Raw genomic sequence first — 19,082 nt, forward strand, 5'->3', positions numbered from 1 at the left:
TACATACATGCTTAATAAACAATCAAAACACATGTTCTTATAGCACTCTGTACATGCTTCTATTTTGCACTTCTCACAATATATTGTATCAGTTTGTTTCTGAGATATTTGAGGGCACAATCTGTTTCTCTTTGTTCTGCAAATAGTGCAGTCCTTAGGATATCATAGGGTCTATAAATTCCATTCTTATTTAGCAAATGTATCTTAAGTGTTTGCTGTGCTCCAGACCCTCAACGTATACTCTATTCCATACTGAGGATAAATTGACCTTTCTCTTACGTTGCTTGATGTATAACAGAAGATGAGAAACAAATGAGTTCATTCATTATAGTAGCATGAATGCTGTATTAGGGAAGTATGCACTGTTCTGGGAATACAAAGGAGGTGCCTCCAACTAGATCTGGGCTGGAGGAGGACTAGTGTGTCTCTGAGGCTTAAGGAGCAAGTCCTCTGTAGTTCATGAAGAGACTTTAAAGGCCAAGAGGATTACGATTAAGGAAAAACAGTTGGGGTGGGAGGAGTGTGCTGGAAGGAGATGTGACTACACTGGAAAGCAGAGGTGAGATTGTGAAGGAGTGTGTAAGTCATGTAAATCAGACGGGCAATTGTACTATTTTTTCTTTTTAAAAAGATGATGTTGAATAAAATTTAGGAAGGAACATCTACTGAATTTATTGTTTGATTCAACTTAGGAAAGCAAAGAGAAGGTTAAGTATAGAACTTAAGTGTTGTTTCCATAGCCAGGTGGATTGGCTCAAGTCTCAGCTAAAGTATCACCACCTTTCAGCCATCCATATGGACAGACAGGCAAAATAAGGTATATGAAAATGACTGTGGTTAGGGGGTGGTGATGAGATCATTCGGGAACTGAGCTTGAGATCACTGTGGAATATAGACGATACAGATACAGATATATCAAGCAAGCAGTGAAATATATGTCTCAAACTTAGGAGATAAATAAATATCGAGCACAGGAATTTTGGGGAACCAACAGAGTTGATAACTCATGTCAAGGATTTATGTCTTGGCAAGGAAAGTGTATCCAGGACAAGGGGAGAGTATCTAGTGATAAACAGGTAAATTAACCAAGCAGAATAGAAAGAAAATAATGTCACAAAGAAAGAGTTGCTTCAAAAGAGGTAGAAGAGAAACCAGAAGTGTTCAGTATCATGAAGGTCAGAGGGAGAGAACATTTTACTTACTGATCAAATTTACAATAGAACAGTATTAGCGTAAATTACATAATTACAATGACTTCCTTTGACATGTTCTTAAGTTTATGTTTATAGATATGTATAAGTGTGGAGTATATATATTTGTTGAAATTAGCATGCTTTCTCTTAAGCATTTTGGTATATTGTAATGTTAAAAATTGTAAAGAAAATACGTTCCCAACTTAGTAAAGGTGATCCTTCCAGTGATCTTCAAGAGGCTGCCTATCATCTTGGTCCTGTATCTCTAGCTTCACTTTGTACCACTCTTGTCCTCTTGATACCAGCACACTGGTCTTCTTTCAGTCTGCTGGAAATGTCTAACTCTTTCTTGCTCCAGGGTTGTTGTACCTACTTTTTTTTTTTTTTTTTTTGAGACGGAGTCATGCTTTCTTACCCAGGGTGGAGTACAGTGGCGCGATCTCGGCTCACTGCAAGCTCCGCCTCCTGGATTCACACCATTCTCCTGCCTCAGCCTCCCAAGTAGCTGGGACTACACGCGCCCGCCACCACGCCGGGCTAATTTTTGTTGTATTTTTAGTAGAGACGGGGTTTCACCGTGTTAGCCAGGATGGTCTCGATCTCCTGACCTTGTGATCCGCCCGCCTCGGTCTCCCAAAGTGCCCGGATTATAGGCGTGAGCCACCACGCCCGGCCGTATCTGCTGTTCTTTATTCTTGCACCTTGAGCCTCAAGTCTCAGCTGAAGTATCACCACCTCAGAGAAAGCACTCCTGACCCCACTGTTCCCGTGACAGTCTCTATCTTTGCCCTTTTTATCTTTTTTTGTTTGTTTGTTTTTGTTTCCTTCACGGGCCAATCAAAACTCACAATTACTTTTTAAATTTGAATATTTCCTTTTTTATTTGCTTCCTTATTTTATTGCTGTTTACTCCATTAGAACCTCAGCTTCGTGAGAAGAGGCACTGTCTGCCTTCCTCACGGACCTGTCTCTGGAATCTAGTGCAGTACTTGACACTTAGCAGAGACTTGATAAACCTTCGCTTTGGGAGAAATGAAAAGAAGACATTATTTTGTTGCGTTTTTCAGCTATATCTCTATATTTGCCAATTTATAATTCCTAGTATAATATAACCAGTTTTTTTTATTAAAATATAATGGATGATATAAAATGATAAAGACAAAGTAGAAAAAGAGATACAATGACCCCCAACAGATATCTTGCCCCTATTGTCACTATAGTAAAATACAGCAACTCTATTGTACCACAAATGCTGGATATATTTTTATCTTTCATAATTTCAGCAGATACAACAAATAACACAATTCAAACACTGATCATTCAATGCTCAATTTTATGTAAATTTTAAAATTTTATGTAAATTTAAAATAGAAGTATGCAATGAATATGTTATCATCCTGAGTTTAAAACTCTTCAAAATATCTTCAGAAGAGTCAGATTAGATTTTTAAAATGGAACCTGAACACAAAGCCCTAGATAATAGATCTGCCTAATTCCACAAACTGCTTTTTAGATACTTTAAACATCAGAAGCCAGTGAACATCACTACCGCTATTCAGAGATGATTATGAAGACCGTGTACAAATCAGAAAAGTAAATCTCTGTATAAATTGATAGGAATTAGGCAGACACAGGCAGTGTATTCTGGACTACACCAACGAAGGTCCACTGATGATGGAAATGCAGATTTGAAAACACATTCCTAAAGTTTCATCTTTCTTATTGGGTAGATGACTTCTGCTCAAGTTTGGGGAAGGTTTGACAACCATTCAAAATCACTAGATTTTACCCAAAAGAATAAAAGTAATCCTCTTTCATGGGAATGGTCAGTTTAACTACCTTTTCCCTTCTTTCAGAGCTGCTGAGTCAAGTTTCTCTAAGCATAAATGTCTGATGATAAGCGTCTAATAGAGTCATTATTTGGTCAACTTTGCTCAAGTCTGTGATAATTTGACATATATGTAGCTAAATAGCCCTTTCAAAAGGCAATGATAGTTCTATTAAATTTCATGACTTTAAATTAGTGATGGGAGAAAGAGCTTCAGAATCTTTGGGAAGGGTTACAACTATTTGCAACTCTTTCCCCTATTTGATGTTCTTTACTTTAGAACTGTTGCATGTACATTTGCCCATGCAAATCGTTGGAGACCCCACTCTCTAACAGGAATGCCTGGAGCATTCCAGCTCCAATCCATTTTCCAAACACTAAACTTTCCCTTTGTGGATGGTGCTTATACAAAATTTCCAAATTCAATACACATTCCATGCTATTTCTTGTCAGAGTTTTAAAATTTTTAAAAAAATTTTTGATGCTCTAAAAAGGCTATGTATTTTTTTTTATATTTGATCATCAAGAAACTACCGTTAAAAAGGCTAAAGCATCTTTTCAATTCCTAATTTATAAAGGAAGCATGTTCTACAGGTTGACAACTTCAAATGCATTTCTCTCATTAATGCTCTCAGTGATTGTTGAGTTTTGCAAATAGTTTATGAAAACCATATATAAATTAGTATGCCTCCGGAGTTATTACTGGTAATAATAGTTTGAGCCCTAAATCCTGGGAAGAGATATAAAGTATTTTTTCTTTTCTTTTGCATATCAAATTAGGCAAGACACATTTTGCCACTGCTAACCTTTTATCAACCAATTCCCCAATTCCCAGTGTCCTGTTCCTACAATTATATGCTCATAGCTTCCCTATGACCTCTCCCTCCCTTGACCTAAGGAGAGCACACGAATTCTAAGATCAACTCAAAATGCTCCATAACCAAAAATCACCTCACCTCACCTATCCAAATTTAAATATTCATGCCAAGACTATTTATTCTAGACCTATTTTCCATTTTTCAAAGATGCCCAGGCTTAATAAACCCAAATTAACTTCTAAATTGGGAAAAATTGGACAATGAGATCAAAACTGTCTGGGGACAGAGACAACAAACGGGAACATCGGCAAAGATGGGAAGCCTGCTTCTAGGGTACAAAAATAATATATTTTATACTTTAATAGTCTCTTTCCTTTTTCACTAACTCTGAAACAGTATGCTTCTTGCTTGTTTTTATGAAATCCTTCTCACCAGCAGTAAAGGACTAGGGAAAAATTGCTAAGGTAAGCAATCTTCCATCAAGGATATTATTTTTCCTTCGCAAATTTATTTACACCCAATAGACAATACAATTGTTTCAAAGGTTTTTCACTAATGGTAAAATTAATGACAACATGTGTGAATTGCAAACTTTATTTCAGACTGTTATTTTGAAAAACTTTATAACGTTTCAGGTTGTCAGAAACTACACAGACACACAATGATGATATAGACGCACCTGACCCTAAGACTATGGCCGCACAAAAAAATTTGCAAAAATGGTGATCTATATTTTAATATACTTCAAAACCAATACTTTAAAGATAAAGAAGCAATAAATCAATGTAGATCTTTATTAAGAATTGCTTGTTAACTTGCTTCTCTTTCAGACTAACTAATAAAGTCTGTCTTTTTCCCCCCATGGCACATTGAAATGCATTCCAAGACAATACACTTTGCTCTAATTAAAACATGGAATTAGTTTCCTTCCTGGAGTATTTTCACTTCCACTGTGGTATCTGCGACTTTTGCAGCTGATGAACATTTCCAAAGAAAAGCTTATGCTAGGTTAGGAGATGTGCATTCTGAAAACTCCCCAAATTTGGGATAAACTCTCCCAGCCTAGAAGAACACGAACACGAGCCTGTAATTAGACGAGAGCTCTGTGCTTCCTCTTTAAAAAACACCTCAATTGCAGTGAATCTCTTACAAAATTCCATGAAGATTTCATAAGACTCACCCCACTCAATAATGAGATTAAAATGATTTATATACAGTGTAGATTACCCAAAATATTAATCTGAGAAACTTACTTGTGCTGATGTGATCAGACTTGCTGCTCTTTGGGGCTGGCCTTTCACACTGTGTGCCTGACCAGTTGGTAGAGCATCTAAAAATATCCAAACAACAAACAACACAGATCAGTGAATAACAAAGCCCAGCAGTCTGCTAATGTAGTAATTTTAACAAAATGAAATGTTACAGGAGCCAGTCAGCACAAATTCATGAATATTACATAGAGATTTCTGCTGATTTCTTGCATATTGTTAGTACGCTGAGTGTAACTTTCATTGGACTTCATTTGTTAAAATACTTTTTAAAATATAGATTTATAGACATTTTACTTTTTCTGTGTTAAAATTGGCACATTTTATAGCGATATTGAAATCTTGATTAAGAATTGGAAATTAATTCGAGAGTTACGGAAAATTACAAGTGGCCACTTACAAAAATTGAGTTTGCATGTTAAGCAAATCCTTCTATAAGTATCTGTGACTTGTTTTTCTGGTTGTTCTAAGTACAGAGTGGAACTAACTACCAAAGAGCAAATAGTCATCTGTCTCATAGTTCAAGCTGTGGAGTTTTTACTCTCCTGAGTAGAGATGACAAAATACAGAGCTTTCCCATTTTAAATCATTCTTCTATTAACATGAAGTCGAGAATGTGCCCAAGTTTTTATTGGGAGGAGTTGTTTTTCCCATGTAAGTACTGTGACACTATGATAAGAAATAGAAGACAAGAATAATAGATCTGATTAAAAGCCACTATTTAAACATAAATCACAACTATGAAATTAGCTAGTTGCATCAAAATAAATGCTGGAACAGTTTTAGTTGTGTTTAAACAATGTCTATTGGCTAACATAAGATGCCTTTGTGTATCTGTCACAGGAAATTCACAGAGAAACAATTTAATTGGCTTCAGTTCTTAGTTAAAATGACTGTCAAGTACCACCATATCAAGAATAGCTGTATACAATAAAAAAACAGCTTCCAGAGTCATTCCAAGTGTAACTCTCTGGGCATGGTGGGCCAAACTAAATAACTGCAATTTCAGTGTCTCTGCCAATTCTGACATAGCCAATTTTGATATCTGAGGCTGCTTCCTGAACTAAACTTGTATGATGCTGTATGAATTATTTGTGATAGTCATAAAATCAGTATTGGCTGTCCTAAAACATGGGCAAATTCTCATAAAATCATTATTACTGACAAAATCAAATAATAAACATAAAAGTGTTTCAAAGAAGCATATATAGACGTGAACACAATTGGCAATAAGGATATTATTAGATAAGAGTTATTTAATTAATAATGATAAATTTAAAACTATGAATATGGAATATGATTTAAATGAAAATTAATATTATTTATATTATGATTCAGGGCATCACTCATACATTAGCTCAACTTTTGTTGCCACATCATAAAAACTTACAAATTATATAATTTTGTATACATCATGTTTATTTTAAACCATAATACAAGTAAATCATTAACACAGATAAATGCATTTAAGGCCAAGTCTACAACTCTGTATTAATAAAGTTAGGTAATGAAATAAGGATATTTTCAAATCATTAGAATAAAGTGAACAACAAATAAAATCATTATGTTTGTTTTTTCTTTTTAATTTGTGGTATTTGCAGATGAATGATCTAGAAAAATGTTCCAATTCTTCATATACTGTAATCATTGAAACAGTCCACAGATAGTTCAAAATAATATATTTGGGAACATTTTGCAAACATGTTCTTGGAGTGAATTCTAATGATTGTGAAATGCTTTTTGTGTTATGTAGCTTTACATCTGTCAAATCTTTCTAATTTACCCCCGAGAATATTTCATATGCTCCACTGAAAAACTAATGCTGACTGCTTAGTTATTTCATTACGTATTAATAACTGTTGTGTACAAGTCTACATGTGTGCAATTACTTTGAATTATTGATTAAAATATCAAAATTTGCTTTATACATTACCTCATTTAAAAGAAAAAAAAAAACTAAATCAGGTTCATTTTAGATAAGTGACCCAAGGCATATTTTATTGTGTTACTGAATAAAGAACCTCTGGGACTCATTAGTACACTTTTGGAAAAGCTTTGAAGTCAGAAAGTGGAATTGCTTGAGAATTAGAAGATTAAATTTACTTGATCATATTATGGTTCTGACATGAACATCACGTATTTTTAATAATTTGTAAAGTAATTATATTTTGAGATCTCCAGATTAGCAGAAAGAGGTTTTTAAATAAAGAGGATAAGGATAGTGTGATTCTTATTCCAAATTCTAGAATTATTTAAGTAGGACAGGTGTTTGTTAATATTATAGTATAATTTCCTAATTTATCCATGGCTTAGGGTCCAGTATTTATGATAGATAAAAGAAGTCACCTGCTAGTGTTCATAATCCTCTTCTCTTTTAAATTGTGGGAGCCCATTTAAATTCATAATCTTTACAGAATATTTTACTTATTATATATTGGAAAAAACTCAAAGACTATACTGGAGAAATAATTAATTTTAACAGTTATATATCTTAATGTGCTGATGATCACTTTGCCATTCTCCTTATACTCCTTATAAAATAATGTTTTATGGCCAAAGATAAAATATGTTCCACTGTTCTGCATTTGTCTCAGTCTTAAAAAATCTCTTTTGGGTTATTAAATAGAAATCATTATTCTTGTTGCCTACCTTACAAAATTACAACTTAAGGCATTTGCTGCTCCACAGGTTCTTCCAGTGGTTGATTTAAGACCAAGTATTTTTGCCATCTTTACAGCAATCCATAAATCTTCATACTTTAAGTAGACTACAATGATCAAAGCCATTAATGGCAGAGCATTTAAGAAATAAAATATGTGCAGATCATCAAAATCTCCTGTCCAATTCCTTGCTGAATTATTTGCATAGCCATGCTGACTATAATTTCTCTGGCATCTATCCCTTTTTTATTATTCCTCAAGCAAAATCCATAGTCCATGCACTGGTCATCTTTAATATGTACTGTTGCAATCCACTATTCTCTGCTATTCATCCGGGGACAATTATCTTCAAGTTAGCCCTGTGCTAGGCAATCTTTTTTGTTTTCCTCACCCTAGCAAAAAGCTCTGTATCATTCATGTTAAAATTGCAGACGTTTCCCACTGCCCTTAGTCTTAGGACAATGAAAATCAGCTTTATCTTATGTACTGATCACTATACAACTGTAAATTATTTAACATTTTAAACAATTCTGTGAATTTTAAGTATCATTGGATCAGGAACAAATGGATGGATAGATAGACAGGTAGGTAGGTGGATAAATAGATACTTATTGACTATTCTAATAATTATTTATCCTTCTTTCTTTACATCATCAAATGAAGGTACTGCTCTTGGCAGTTTCCTGCCGTCAATAGCTGCATGGTAAAGGGTATTGATTTAATATTATTTGACTTCTACTTTTTTCTAGCATTATTTAATGCTAAATTGTTTCCTTAATCTTATTCTTCCACTTCCATAATAGTTGTATCTATAAGTGCTCTTAATTACAGCATATTTTATGGTATTCCCTTATGCTATTCCCTTATGTTCCAGACTAGAATAATGATTATGAAAAATGAGAAATGTTGAAATTCAGATTCTGGGGCCCCATATATCAGAGACTTCTTCAAGTAACTTGGGATTGTGGTCAGCATTCTTCATTTCAACAAGGTGAATCTGATAAAAATAATTCACAAGTCACACTTCAAGAAATATTTGAGATACATTATTATTATTATATTCTTACAGACTTTGTTCTTATACCAAATATCGTTCCATGTCTTATTGTGAGGATGAGAATAATAATATACAAGCCCAGCATGATTGCTCAAAAGATAATATAAGCTAGGTAGAAGTTCCCTACACAGTACCTGGAGTGTGCTTATTTATTTATTTTTTGTAACTAATTCTCATCTGAATGTTACTGTATGAAACACATGGTAAGTTAATTTATCGTGTCCCTGAGCAGTTTGTGTAATTATTGTATAGCTACAATATTTTTTGTTTCAATTATAATTTTCTGTAGCATAGGGGAACAACTTTGTATAAAAGCAAGAGTGTACAAATATTACTAGGAGGCACAATAAACACTTTTAGAATATCTAAATAAGTTTGGCTTTTGTAAGGGGACAAACTATAATCTTTAAAATGAAAGTTATTACATTTAGTAGCATAACTGTAAGACATATATTTAAACTGTCTAAAATAATAACTCTGAAATAGTAGAGTAATTATTACAGAGAGAATTAAAATGAGATATAAAAAACTGAAGGTATATTAAAATCTTCAGATATTGTCCTTCCCGTAACAATGATCAATTTATATGAACTGCTCTTGTCATTTTGCAGAAATGTGGTCTAGAGTCACCCACTTTGGGAGGACTTCAAAATAAAATAATGAGATTAATATCTGCTCTCTCTTTTCATCAAATTTAAAGGTCATGGGATTCTTCTGACCACAGTGAAATTCAAAGGTGAACCTTACAGCAATTTAAAATTGAATTTCTCCTCATATATACGTGCAAGGTTGCCCTTATTAACCATGATGATGGAGGCATTCAGAAAGGAAAAATCTTTTAATACACCCCTTTCTTTCTCTACACAGGAAAAAGATAAGTGGCACAAAGGGATTAAAGAAGCCTTGGGAAAATTGTGCATGGTGTCATGCATGTCTCAGTGCACTTAAAATCTCATTTAATAAAAATAAAAAGTATGATTGCAGGTTATGCATCAATTTATGTAAAAGCATTTTCATATAGTGAAGAAAATCAGAAAAATGCTGTTACTTGCAAAATACTTTTTTTCTGGTTAACTCATCAAATTACACTCTTCTGGTGGTGAGCATATAAAACTATATTTATATAATATTTCTCGCTTGAAAGTTCTACACTCTATGTATCTCTTGTGTCTTTTGTACTCACTTCCCTTGCAAATAGTAGCACTGCAAGATGGAAAAAAAAAAACATGAAAACAACAACAAAACCTAGCATTTTAGGACAGATACTTAGATATTTATTCATCTGCTTAATTTTACTTTAAAACCTTTCCATCTGTTATTTTTTTTGCAACAATAATCAAATTAGGTAATTTTAAAATTCTTAGATGAAATTATTTCATGTATACATAAGGATTCTTAATTTTTATAACATGCTTCAAAAATTTTCTATCTCAACTTTTATATGAAATGTTACATGAGGTTCAGTTAACACTAAACTTTGTGCTAGATCCTAGTATAGGTACTCTCATATAAAAATATACTCATATCTAAATTCTATAAGAATCCTATGAGTAGACATTATACACTGTATAAAATGAGGAAGCGCATGTTCAAATAATCTGCCCAGGGAAGCAGAATAAGTGGTAGAAATAAGATATATACATCACTATTATTTAATCATTGTTTTAGATGACAATGCCATGATCCTCTTAATTCAATACAGAAGTAGGAAGCAATGCTTTTCCTTTCTTTCTCATGCCCAGGAGAGTACCAGGCTCTTAATTTAAATGTAAAAATATTATTTAAACAAATGCAAATAAATGCATTTTTTTTCCATTGTAAAAGTGTAAGAATTACCACACTGCCTTGGACCTGTGGTCAGCTGTGCCCAATAATCGGTCCCTGTCCATGACAGTGAGGGACATATTAATCTCCTTCTTGAAATCAACTTCACGTTTTTGTGGTGTTCCAAAATACTGTAGATGTATCTAATATATCTTTAAAGATCTATCATTTATGAATGCATCTAAAATGTATAAACATAAATATACACTTATGTCTCAATTCATACAATTTTGAATGTCTACAGCAAGTTACTATATATTTCATTCATTTGGTACTACAATTTCTATTTATTCACTACTGTTCTCAATCCAAATTTGACTGTTATGTTTTCTATGAGAATAGCTAGGTGTTACTTTGCATTCTTTATTCAAATAGCTTAAAGTAGTATCTTAAATTTATGTTTGTTTTAATAAATTTACTTGATTCAACTCTATAATAATACGTTAAAATGCCTAGTGTTAAACTATTACATTAAACATTTGTTAACTAATACTGATAAGATCAGTAAGTCAAAACTAATATTATTGTAATATTGAGAAAATTTGATCAGAGTTTTTGATTTCTGAGAAGCGTTAATGTGGTAAAGTAAAAAGAGAAATGCCATATTCAATAAAGTGTTTATTGAACTAATAATTAATTTAGGAAAAGGTAAAAATTAATGAGAAGTTTCTGTTGAAGAGGTAGCCATGAAAGAAATGAAATTAATAAATGGATTATTTAAAGTAATTTATTCTAAGACTGGAGGAGAAACATAAAGGAGAGGATAAAATTTAGTTTACCAAGAAATGATTCATAAAAGGAAGTTTGTTAAGTTTGGGTAATTTAAGTATGAATGTTTAAACATAAAATGTTGTGCAGTCTACTTCAGTAGAAGTGGTCACTGAAGTGTTAAATTATGACTAAATATGTATTAAAAAAAAATCTCCAGTGATGGAAAACTTTTATCATCTAGATATTCTAGAGAAAATTTTACTGAAAGCTGATGAGGAAGACACAGGTATTTTTCTGAGTGAGTAGACAATTTCTGTTCAACTGAAAATATTACATGCATCAACTGAAAAGGAAAAGGAACGATCATAAAATTAATATTAAGTAATATGGTGGATGCAATTGAAGACATAAAAGTAGGCCATTACATTAGAAACAGTGGTTACAATTCTAGAGCTAAAGGTGGGAAGAAAAATGGAATGTGTGCTGCAATACCAGTGGAAAACTCCCAAGATGAAGGCCAATTCCAAAATTGGTTTAAAAATACAAAGCCTTGGGGGGAAATCTCAATACTTAGTGCCATGCAGATAAAGTAGCTAGCTTGCTACCTAAATATCTTATGCTTTAGGGCAAAGCGAGAGTAAACAATAAAGATTTCTTCTACAAAAACTCAACAAAGTCCCTTCCTATTTCTTAGGGTTTCAGAGGTACAGGGTGATGTGACCTGAAATTATAAAGGTGATGTCTAGCATATTCAACTGCAGTTATTAAGCACTGTTCAACATATATTTATTTATTCTATACAAATGTAGGGCAATAGTAGGATATCAGGAGGTGTTATTACAAGGTTTTGAGTATGTGAATGTCTTAATTAGTACAATATCTAACTCTGATTCTCTGAAAATATTCAATTCACTTTCAGTTCCAATGCTCATATGCTGAAATACTGATGCTAGCTACTTCATCACTTTAAAGTCTGAAACATTGGGAAATGAATAAGACATACAAATAGGATTGGATATCTGGTACTTCAGCATAGTCCTTGTTCTAGTTCCAAGATTTCTTTTTTTGTTGTTTTTGTTTTGTTTTTGTTGTTTATTTGTTTTGTTTTGAGATGGAGTCTTACTCTATCTCACAGGCTGGAGTGCAGTGGCACGATCTTGGCTCACTGCAACACCTGCCTTCTGAGTTCAAGCAATTCTCCTGCCTCAGCCTCCTTAGTAGCAGGGATTACAGGCATGTGCCACCACACCAGACTGATTTTTGTAATTTTAGTAGAGATGGGGTTTTCCCATGTTGGTCAGGCTTGTCTCGAACTCCTGACCTCATGATCCTCCCACCTCGGCCTCCAAAAGTGCTGGGATTACAGGAGTGAGCCAGCGCTCCCAGTCCCAAGATTTCTTAATGATTTCTACATAGCTACCAAAATGTAACACCAAAGCTTTCTAGGGACCTTGTATTAGTGTCAATTTCAACCACCCATTTACTTAGCATTTAGCCATCTTCAAAATCTAGAAACTACACTCTCAATATATTTTTAAAATTTGTAATTGTTTAAAAATAATGCAATCAAAAAGTTGAAATAAACAGATAAAATGAGAAAGATTTGTTTAAATCAAGCTTCAGTATGAATTAACAAATTTGTCTATCTTGCATAAATGTTAGTCATAAAACTCTTACCAGATTTGTTTAACATTTGTAGGAAGATGTTGCAGACAGAAATTTCTGAAAGCTTATGACAAAATTACCCATTCACACACATTTCTTTCCTAATCCCAGTGTTAGATTACTTTTCTTAGACCCAAAGTGAGAAGGTTTTAGCAGGCAATGCCCAAAAAATTGATTTAGGAAGTAGAGACAAATGTCTTCACTAAATCTAAAATGGTACAAAATATTAAAGTAGTATTTTACATTACAGAGAATACTATTTGGAGTGAGTCAAAAATACCTTTACATATTTGATCACTGTATAATCACAAATATGCTATATTTTATTTTTTTCTCTACTTATATATGCACTCATAAATTCCTAAAGGCACCTTTGACTATGACTATGCTAGACTATGATTTACCTAGAGGTAGAGGTTATCGATTATTCATCATTGTATTCCCTCTTTTCTTGAACAGTATCCAGTAAATATTCAGTAGATATCTTTTGCTGATCAATATATTTGATGTTTGACAAATGAATAAACGAATGCATGAAAACATGGAAGAGGCATAGTTGAATACACAGGAATGCACATACATATATAGAGGTCTCATATATGTGTGCATTCCCTATTCTGCAAATAATGTATAGCATCATTCATAAGAACACGCTTTCATCTAATTATCAACCAGTCATTTCTCACTGAAAGGAAGGTTAATCCACTATGGGAAACTTTTTACATATAAGACCAGAGAAAATAAGTTTTTAAATTTTATTCCTTCTTTCTTTATTCACTCATTCTTTAATTCATTAATTCTTCCATTTTTAAGTGAGATGATTACATTCTAGTACTTGGGCGTATGTAAATTGTATTCATTCAGTCATGTAAATTGTGTGTCATTCAGTTCTTGTCCCAGGATGACAATATTTAATTTTAGAGGTGTTCGCTTGATGGGTACTTCAAAGTGAAAAATGATTTTATATTAAAAAAACAAATATACAATTAATGTAATTTAATTTCATCAATTCATTTAAATAAATGATTATTTTAAATTTAAGTGCTGGTATGGATGACACAAATAGTATATGTGAGTTTTGGAATTAGCTAGGCCTGGGTTGAAATCTAGGCTCCTCTCCTTACAAAACATGTATCTTCAAGCAAGTCACCTCATTTCAGATTACTCATTTCTAATAAGAAGGGAAAGTAATACTTCCTGCATGCATCACACATTGAACTCAGATCTAGCCTCTTATATTTGCATATTTTAACCTTAGTTTTCCCCTTAAATCTACTTTCTTTCTTCTTTTACAGTTTTAATTTTTCTTTTTTTTCTTTTTTTTTTTTTTTTTTTTTGAGACGGAGTCTTTCTCTGTCATCAGGCTGGAGTGCAGTGGCACGATCTCAGCTTACTGCAACCTCTGCCTCCCAGGTTCATCCTCAGACTCCTGAGTAGCTGGGACTACAGGCGTGTGCTATCACGCCCGACTAATTTTTGTATTTTTAATAGAGATGGGGTTTCAGCATGTTGGCCAGGATGGTCTCGATCTCTTGATCTTGTGATCCGCCTGCCTCAGCCTCCCAAAGTGCTGGGATTACAGGCGTGAGCCACCGCACCCAACCCTTCTTTTTCTTTGTAAGGCAATAAAACTCAGGAAAAAAAAAATTTGCAGGTTTTTTGAGAGATTAAGAGATAAAATGTACATAAAATCTGTATCATCTGAGTTAGTTTAACAGCTGATAAATAACATGAATATTAAATTTAAAAAGTGTATATGGCATACCAATATCCATATAATTATAATGTCTGATTTTATTCCCAACAGAAAAAAATAGGCTTAAGTTTTTCTACTCCTTTAACATGATAGCTTTTTCTGCTACCATCCTAATGTGAAAAAAGGAGAAATAAAATATTTCCCTAAATTATGATAATATCAGCAATTATTAATCTATTTTTTATTCTTAAGCAAATGTTGCTGGTAAGCATATGAGTCTAATTCTTGTCTAGGAATTGTATAAAGTTAATTTAGTATCAAGTGCTAGGTTGAAGGTTAATTAATCTAATTTTATTGACTCGTTTAAGCATGGAAGAGCATGAAATAAACCTTTGTCGTTATAAACATCTGAAATATGAGGTTGTTTATAGCTGTAAAATCTAAGAAAAGCGGTCTAATAAAGACAAATTAATTTAAATGGATAAACAGTTAATAGTTATGCAAATAATATATAATGTATTGGGTTTGGTTTATTTGGTTATTCTGACCTATTGATTATATTTAAGGCTAAGAATATGTCCCAAATCAAGGGAAAATAACATAATGACATCAGAGCTGCTTGATAATAGCTGCCCGATATACAACTACGTTACCTGTTTTTGTTAAGCAGTGCCACTTGTACCTCAAAGCACAAACTAGAGTTTAAACTTGGACAGAAAAATATGACATCTGTGTTCCTTTTGTTCCCCATGGCATGACTAGCATGGCAAACGCTAAAGTAACCTACAACCTCTTACCTAGAATCATAAAGGACAGACATTGATGTGACAGTTTTTCTCGGCCTTTACTGCTCCAAAGACATGCACATTTCGGAATTTGTTCTTTAAAAATATGCCAAGGGGGAGAAAGCAAATCAGGGACATACAATGTCCTGACTTTTGAAATGTGGACAGCACTGGCTGCTGAAGTTGAATTGCTCAATATCCCTGCTGAAAAGTTGTAGTCTGTTTGAAATCACTGATGACAACTTCCTTAGGCTCTTCTTAAGCATTCTCTAAGGGGCCACAAGGTCACCGGTCCACATCGAGGAGTGCTGCTCAGCCTGACAGCAGGACCGGTGAAGAGCAAATTGGGCAGCCTCCTTTCTGCAAGGCCAATGTTTTGAGGAACCAAAGCCATAATTAGTCATCACAATATACAGAAATAATTCCTACCTTTCTAAAACTTGTGACAGAAACAGAACTCATTATCTTCCTCCCAAATGCTTTCCAACAAAGGCTTCTCCAATACCTGTGCATTTTCTTATGTATTCCTCACCCTAAGGACTTGGAAAACAATGCTGAACACTTAATAAAATAATTAGATTGGAGCAATCACAAAACTAAAGAATATGACAAAGTGCTTAATTCAGATCACTCTGTAAATGAATGTCCCTTTGGTACTTACATATTCATCTTGCATCCTTCTGCCTTAAAAAATATCCACCCTAAAAATATAAGATCTAGTTCCTGCCCATATTTTCTAAGGTAACTGAAGGAGGACACCCTAAATAGAACTTGAGCTGTCTGTACATATTGTAGCCCCCTTCCCAGTCGTTATTACTGTCACTGTCATTGCACTACTAACCTTTCATTTATGCCAAATTTTACCTAATTTTTGAATAACAAGCACTTTTAAAAAATACTCTTATTTTATTGCTGGACCCCTAGAAGTTCAAATTATAGCAAGTTCTGATTATTTTGTTTCTCGTCTATTGCAGTGGTTTTAAAATTTTCATTTTGTGGGTTTACTATGTTGAAGACAATATTTTGTGTTCTTTAAATTGTTTTGAATGTTAAAAAATGTAATATATATAAAGAGACAGATGTCATTTGCAATTTCCATATTAAGATGAGGAAAGAGGTTCAGAGAAGAACAATTGAGCAAACAAAACAATGTGGAGACGTGACAGTATAGACGGTCCTCTATACTGTTTTCTGTGCTTTGTTTACCATTAAACCCACTAGCCATTTTTTACTTGAAAAATCTTTGTCTTCCTTTACATTGCAAATTAAGAGTCATTATGAAATCTATTTTTTCAAACCAATGGGATCTTTTTCTATCAGATCACTGTGTCATTAAGACTTTTCTAAGACATTCATATAGCTGTGACACTTCATATTTCAAATGTTATCAGTGTTCCTCTACTGCTATAGAATGAATTTCAAACTCTAGCTAAGCATACCATATTCCCGAGAATTATTTCATGGTCTAATGTTATTGTCCAATACTATTTCAACAGCACCATTTATCTTACACTACTCAAATGCCTGAAGCACAGAGTGTATTTCTCCTTGCCTCATCTTTTTCCTCAAATACACTCAGAGGCTCCAAAGGACGGAGGATATACCTGACTTTCCTCTTATTCTCCATCTGTTTTTGAGAGACAATCACAAAGTAAAAACACACAACAAACAAAAGGCAAAGAAAAGAGAAAATGAAATAAACTAAGTTTTTCTAGTAAGTTAAGATATGGTATATTAAGCCTGTCTAGTTCTTTACTTAGAGATATTTAGTGTAAGTTCCAGAACACTCAGGAAACATCATATAATAGTTTTAGAAAGTATCATAGAGATGAGAAAACCGATAAAAAATAATAGTAAAATAAATCATTTTTCTATTATTTTCTGACTCTCCATTCTTTGGAAATTTATTAATGAAGGAAGATGTGTTATTATAATTGTGATAGAATGATAAGTGTATCATAAGCTGCCATACCCCATAATACAATACAGGAACTAATAGTAATTATTTAACACTATTCATTAAGAACATATTACATGGTGAATACATGCGACCTGTTGGGGTAAAATAGATAAATCAGACATAACCTCTTACTTGAAGTAATTTACAACCTGCTGGAGAGAAACAGACATCTAAATTTAAAGGAGCCATGGAATAGAACAGGCAGCATTCCCAGGCCAATTTCATAAAGTTATGTTTCATGTCCAAAGGCCACACACAGATAAGAGGTCAATCGTAGCCATAAAATATGGAATATCATAGAGTAATGTGATAAATGTAAAAACCGACACGCACGCGCACACACACACACACACAGATGATGAAAGAAAGGAGATGATTTTATAAAGAACCATTTTCCCCAAAAAGATAAACAAAAAACAGATGCCCATATAAATCTAACCAAAAAAAAGAAAGAAAAAAAAAAAGATGCAGGCAAAATGCTCACAGCAAGTTATTTTTAGTGTTTGTTTCAAACGAAGAAGTAGAACATAAAAAATAACATTGCCATCTTGTTTGTGACCACGTGGAGAATTGTTCTTGCTATGGGCAAGAAGCAATATTATATATTATAAGGAGTGTCCTGGAGTTTTGCCATTCTGCCATTTCAAAAACACTGAGTGTCTGAACTGATGTGATTTCAGAAGCAATGTAATATTAAAGTTAGGTCTTTTGAGTTCTCCCTTTTCTGACATTTCAAATAATTTTAAAATGTTGTATTTTCTTCTATTTTTAAAAGAGAAAATTAATTACATAAAAATTATCTGTACAAATTAAACATTACCCAAATTCCAGCAATAAGAGATGTCATTGTTAACATTTCTATGTACTGCCTTTAATACTTTTCTCTGTGTATGTACATGTGTATTATACATAGATATATACACATTTGTCATATATATGTATATATTAATATATGCATATGTGTGTATATATCCCTTTATAAGATTGGGTCATATGCTTTACATATACTACATTATTGGCCACAACTTTGTGGTGACTATTCCTACCTTTGTATTTATTGTTTTTGATTTGTTTCTGGGACGAAAATCCCTTTCCCTATATAGCCAGATGGCCCATTCCCACCTTTACTTAAGGTCTTCATGCAAATACCATCATCTCAGGAGGCTTTCACTGGCAATCCTAATATTAGATTTCAAATCTCCCCTCAAAATTCCATATCCCTCTTTTCTGCTCTGGTTTTCTCTTAACAGCTTTTAACATTATTAACATACTGAACAATATCGTAAACATTTATTTTCTTTATTTTCTGTCCTCACCCTCTTAGACATGAAGTTCCACAAAGTCAATTTTTCTTTTTGTGTCTGTTTTGTTCACTGATATGTCCTCTAGTGAATAGCATAGTGTCTGGTATAGACTAGTTGGTCAGTAAATATCTGTTGATGAATGGATATAAGAAGAGAATATTGGCACTGTAATATTTATATGTATAAATATATTTAAATTATATATATGTATAAATATAGATAAAATATATTATATATATTTTAATCTCACCAGGTAATGTATGAACAAGGTAAGGAACAGAAAGCTGAGATTCTAATTCTTATAGTCTGTGGG

General features: G+C 33.2%; 1 protein-coding gene across 3 annotated transcripts in view; it reads right to left on the reverse strand.

Annotated features, from left to right (window-relative positions):
• Positions 1–19,082, reverse strand: part of LOC105492606 (LDL receptor related protein 1B) — a 1,932,714-nt gene that overhangs the window by 9,610 nt on the left and 1,904,022 nt on the right. For 2 of the 3 annotated variants that reach the window (XM_011759820.3, XM_011759819.3), the window contains one exon: positions 5,093–5,169. In XM_011759820.3, the coding sequence (XP_011758122.2) occupies positions 5,093–5,169 (77 nt within the window). Of the gene's footprint in view, positions 1–5,092; positions 5,170–14,325; positions 18,899–19,082 lie in introns of those variants that run through there. The other variant, XM_024796262.2, reaches the window with a different exon arrangement.

The sequence above is a fragment of the Macaca nemestrina genome, chromosome 11 (genome assembly GCF_043159975.1).
Source record: "Macaca nemestrina isolate mMacNem1 chromosome 11, mMacNem.hap1, whole genome shotgun sequence".
Lineage (NCBI taxonomy): Eukaryota > Metazoa > Chordata > Mammalia > Primates > Cercopithecidae > Macaca > Macaca nemestrina.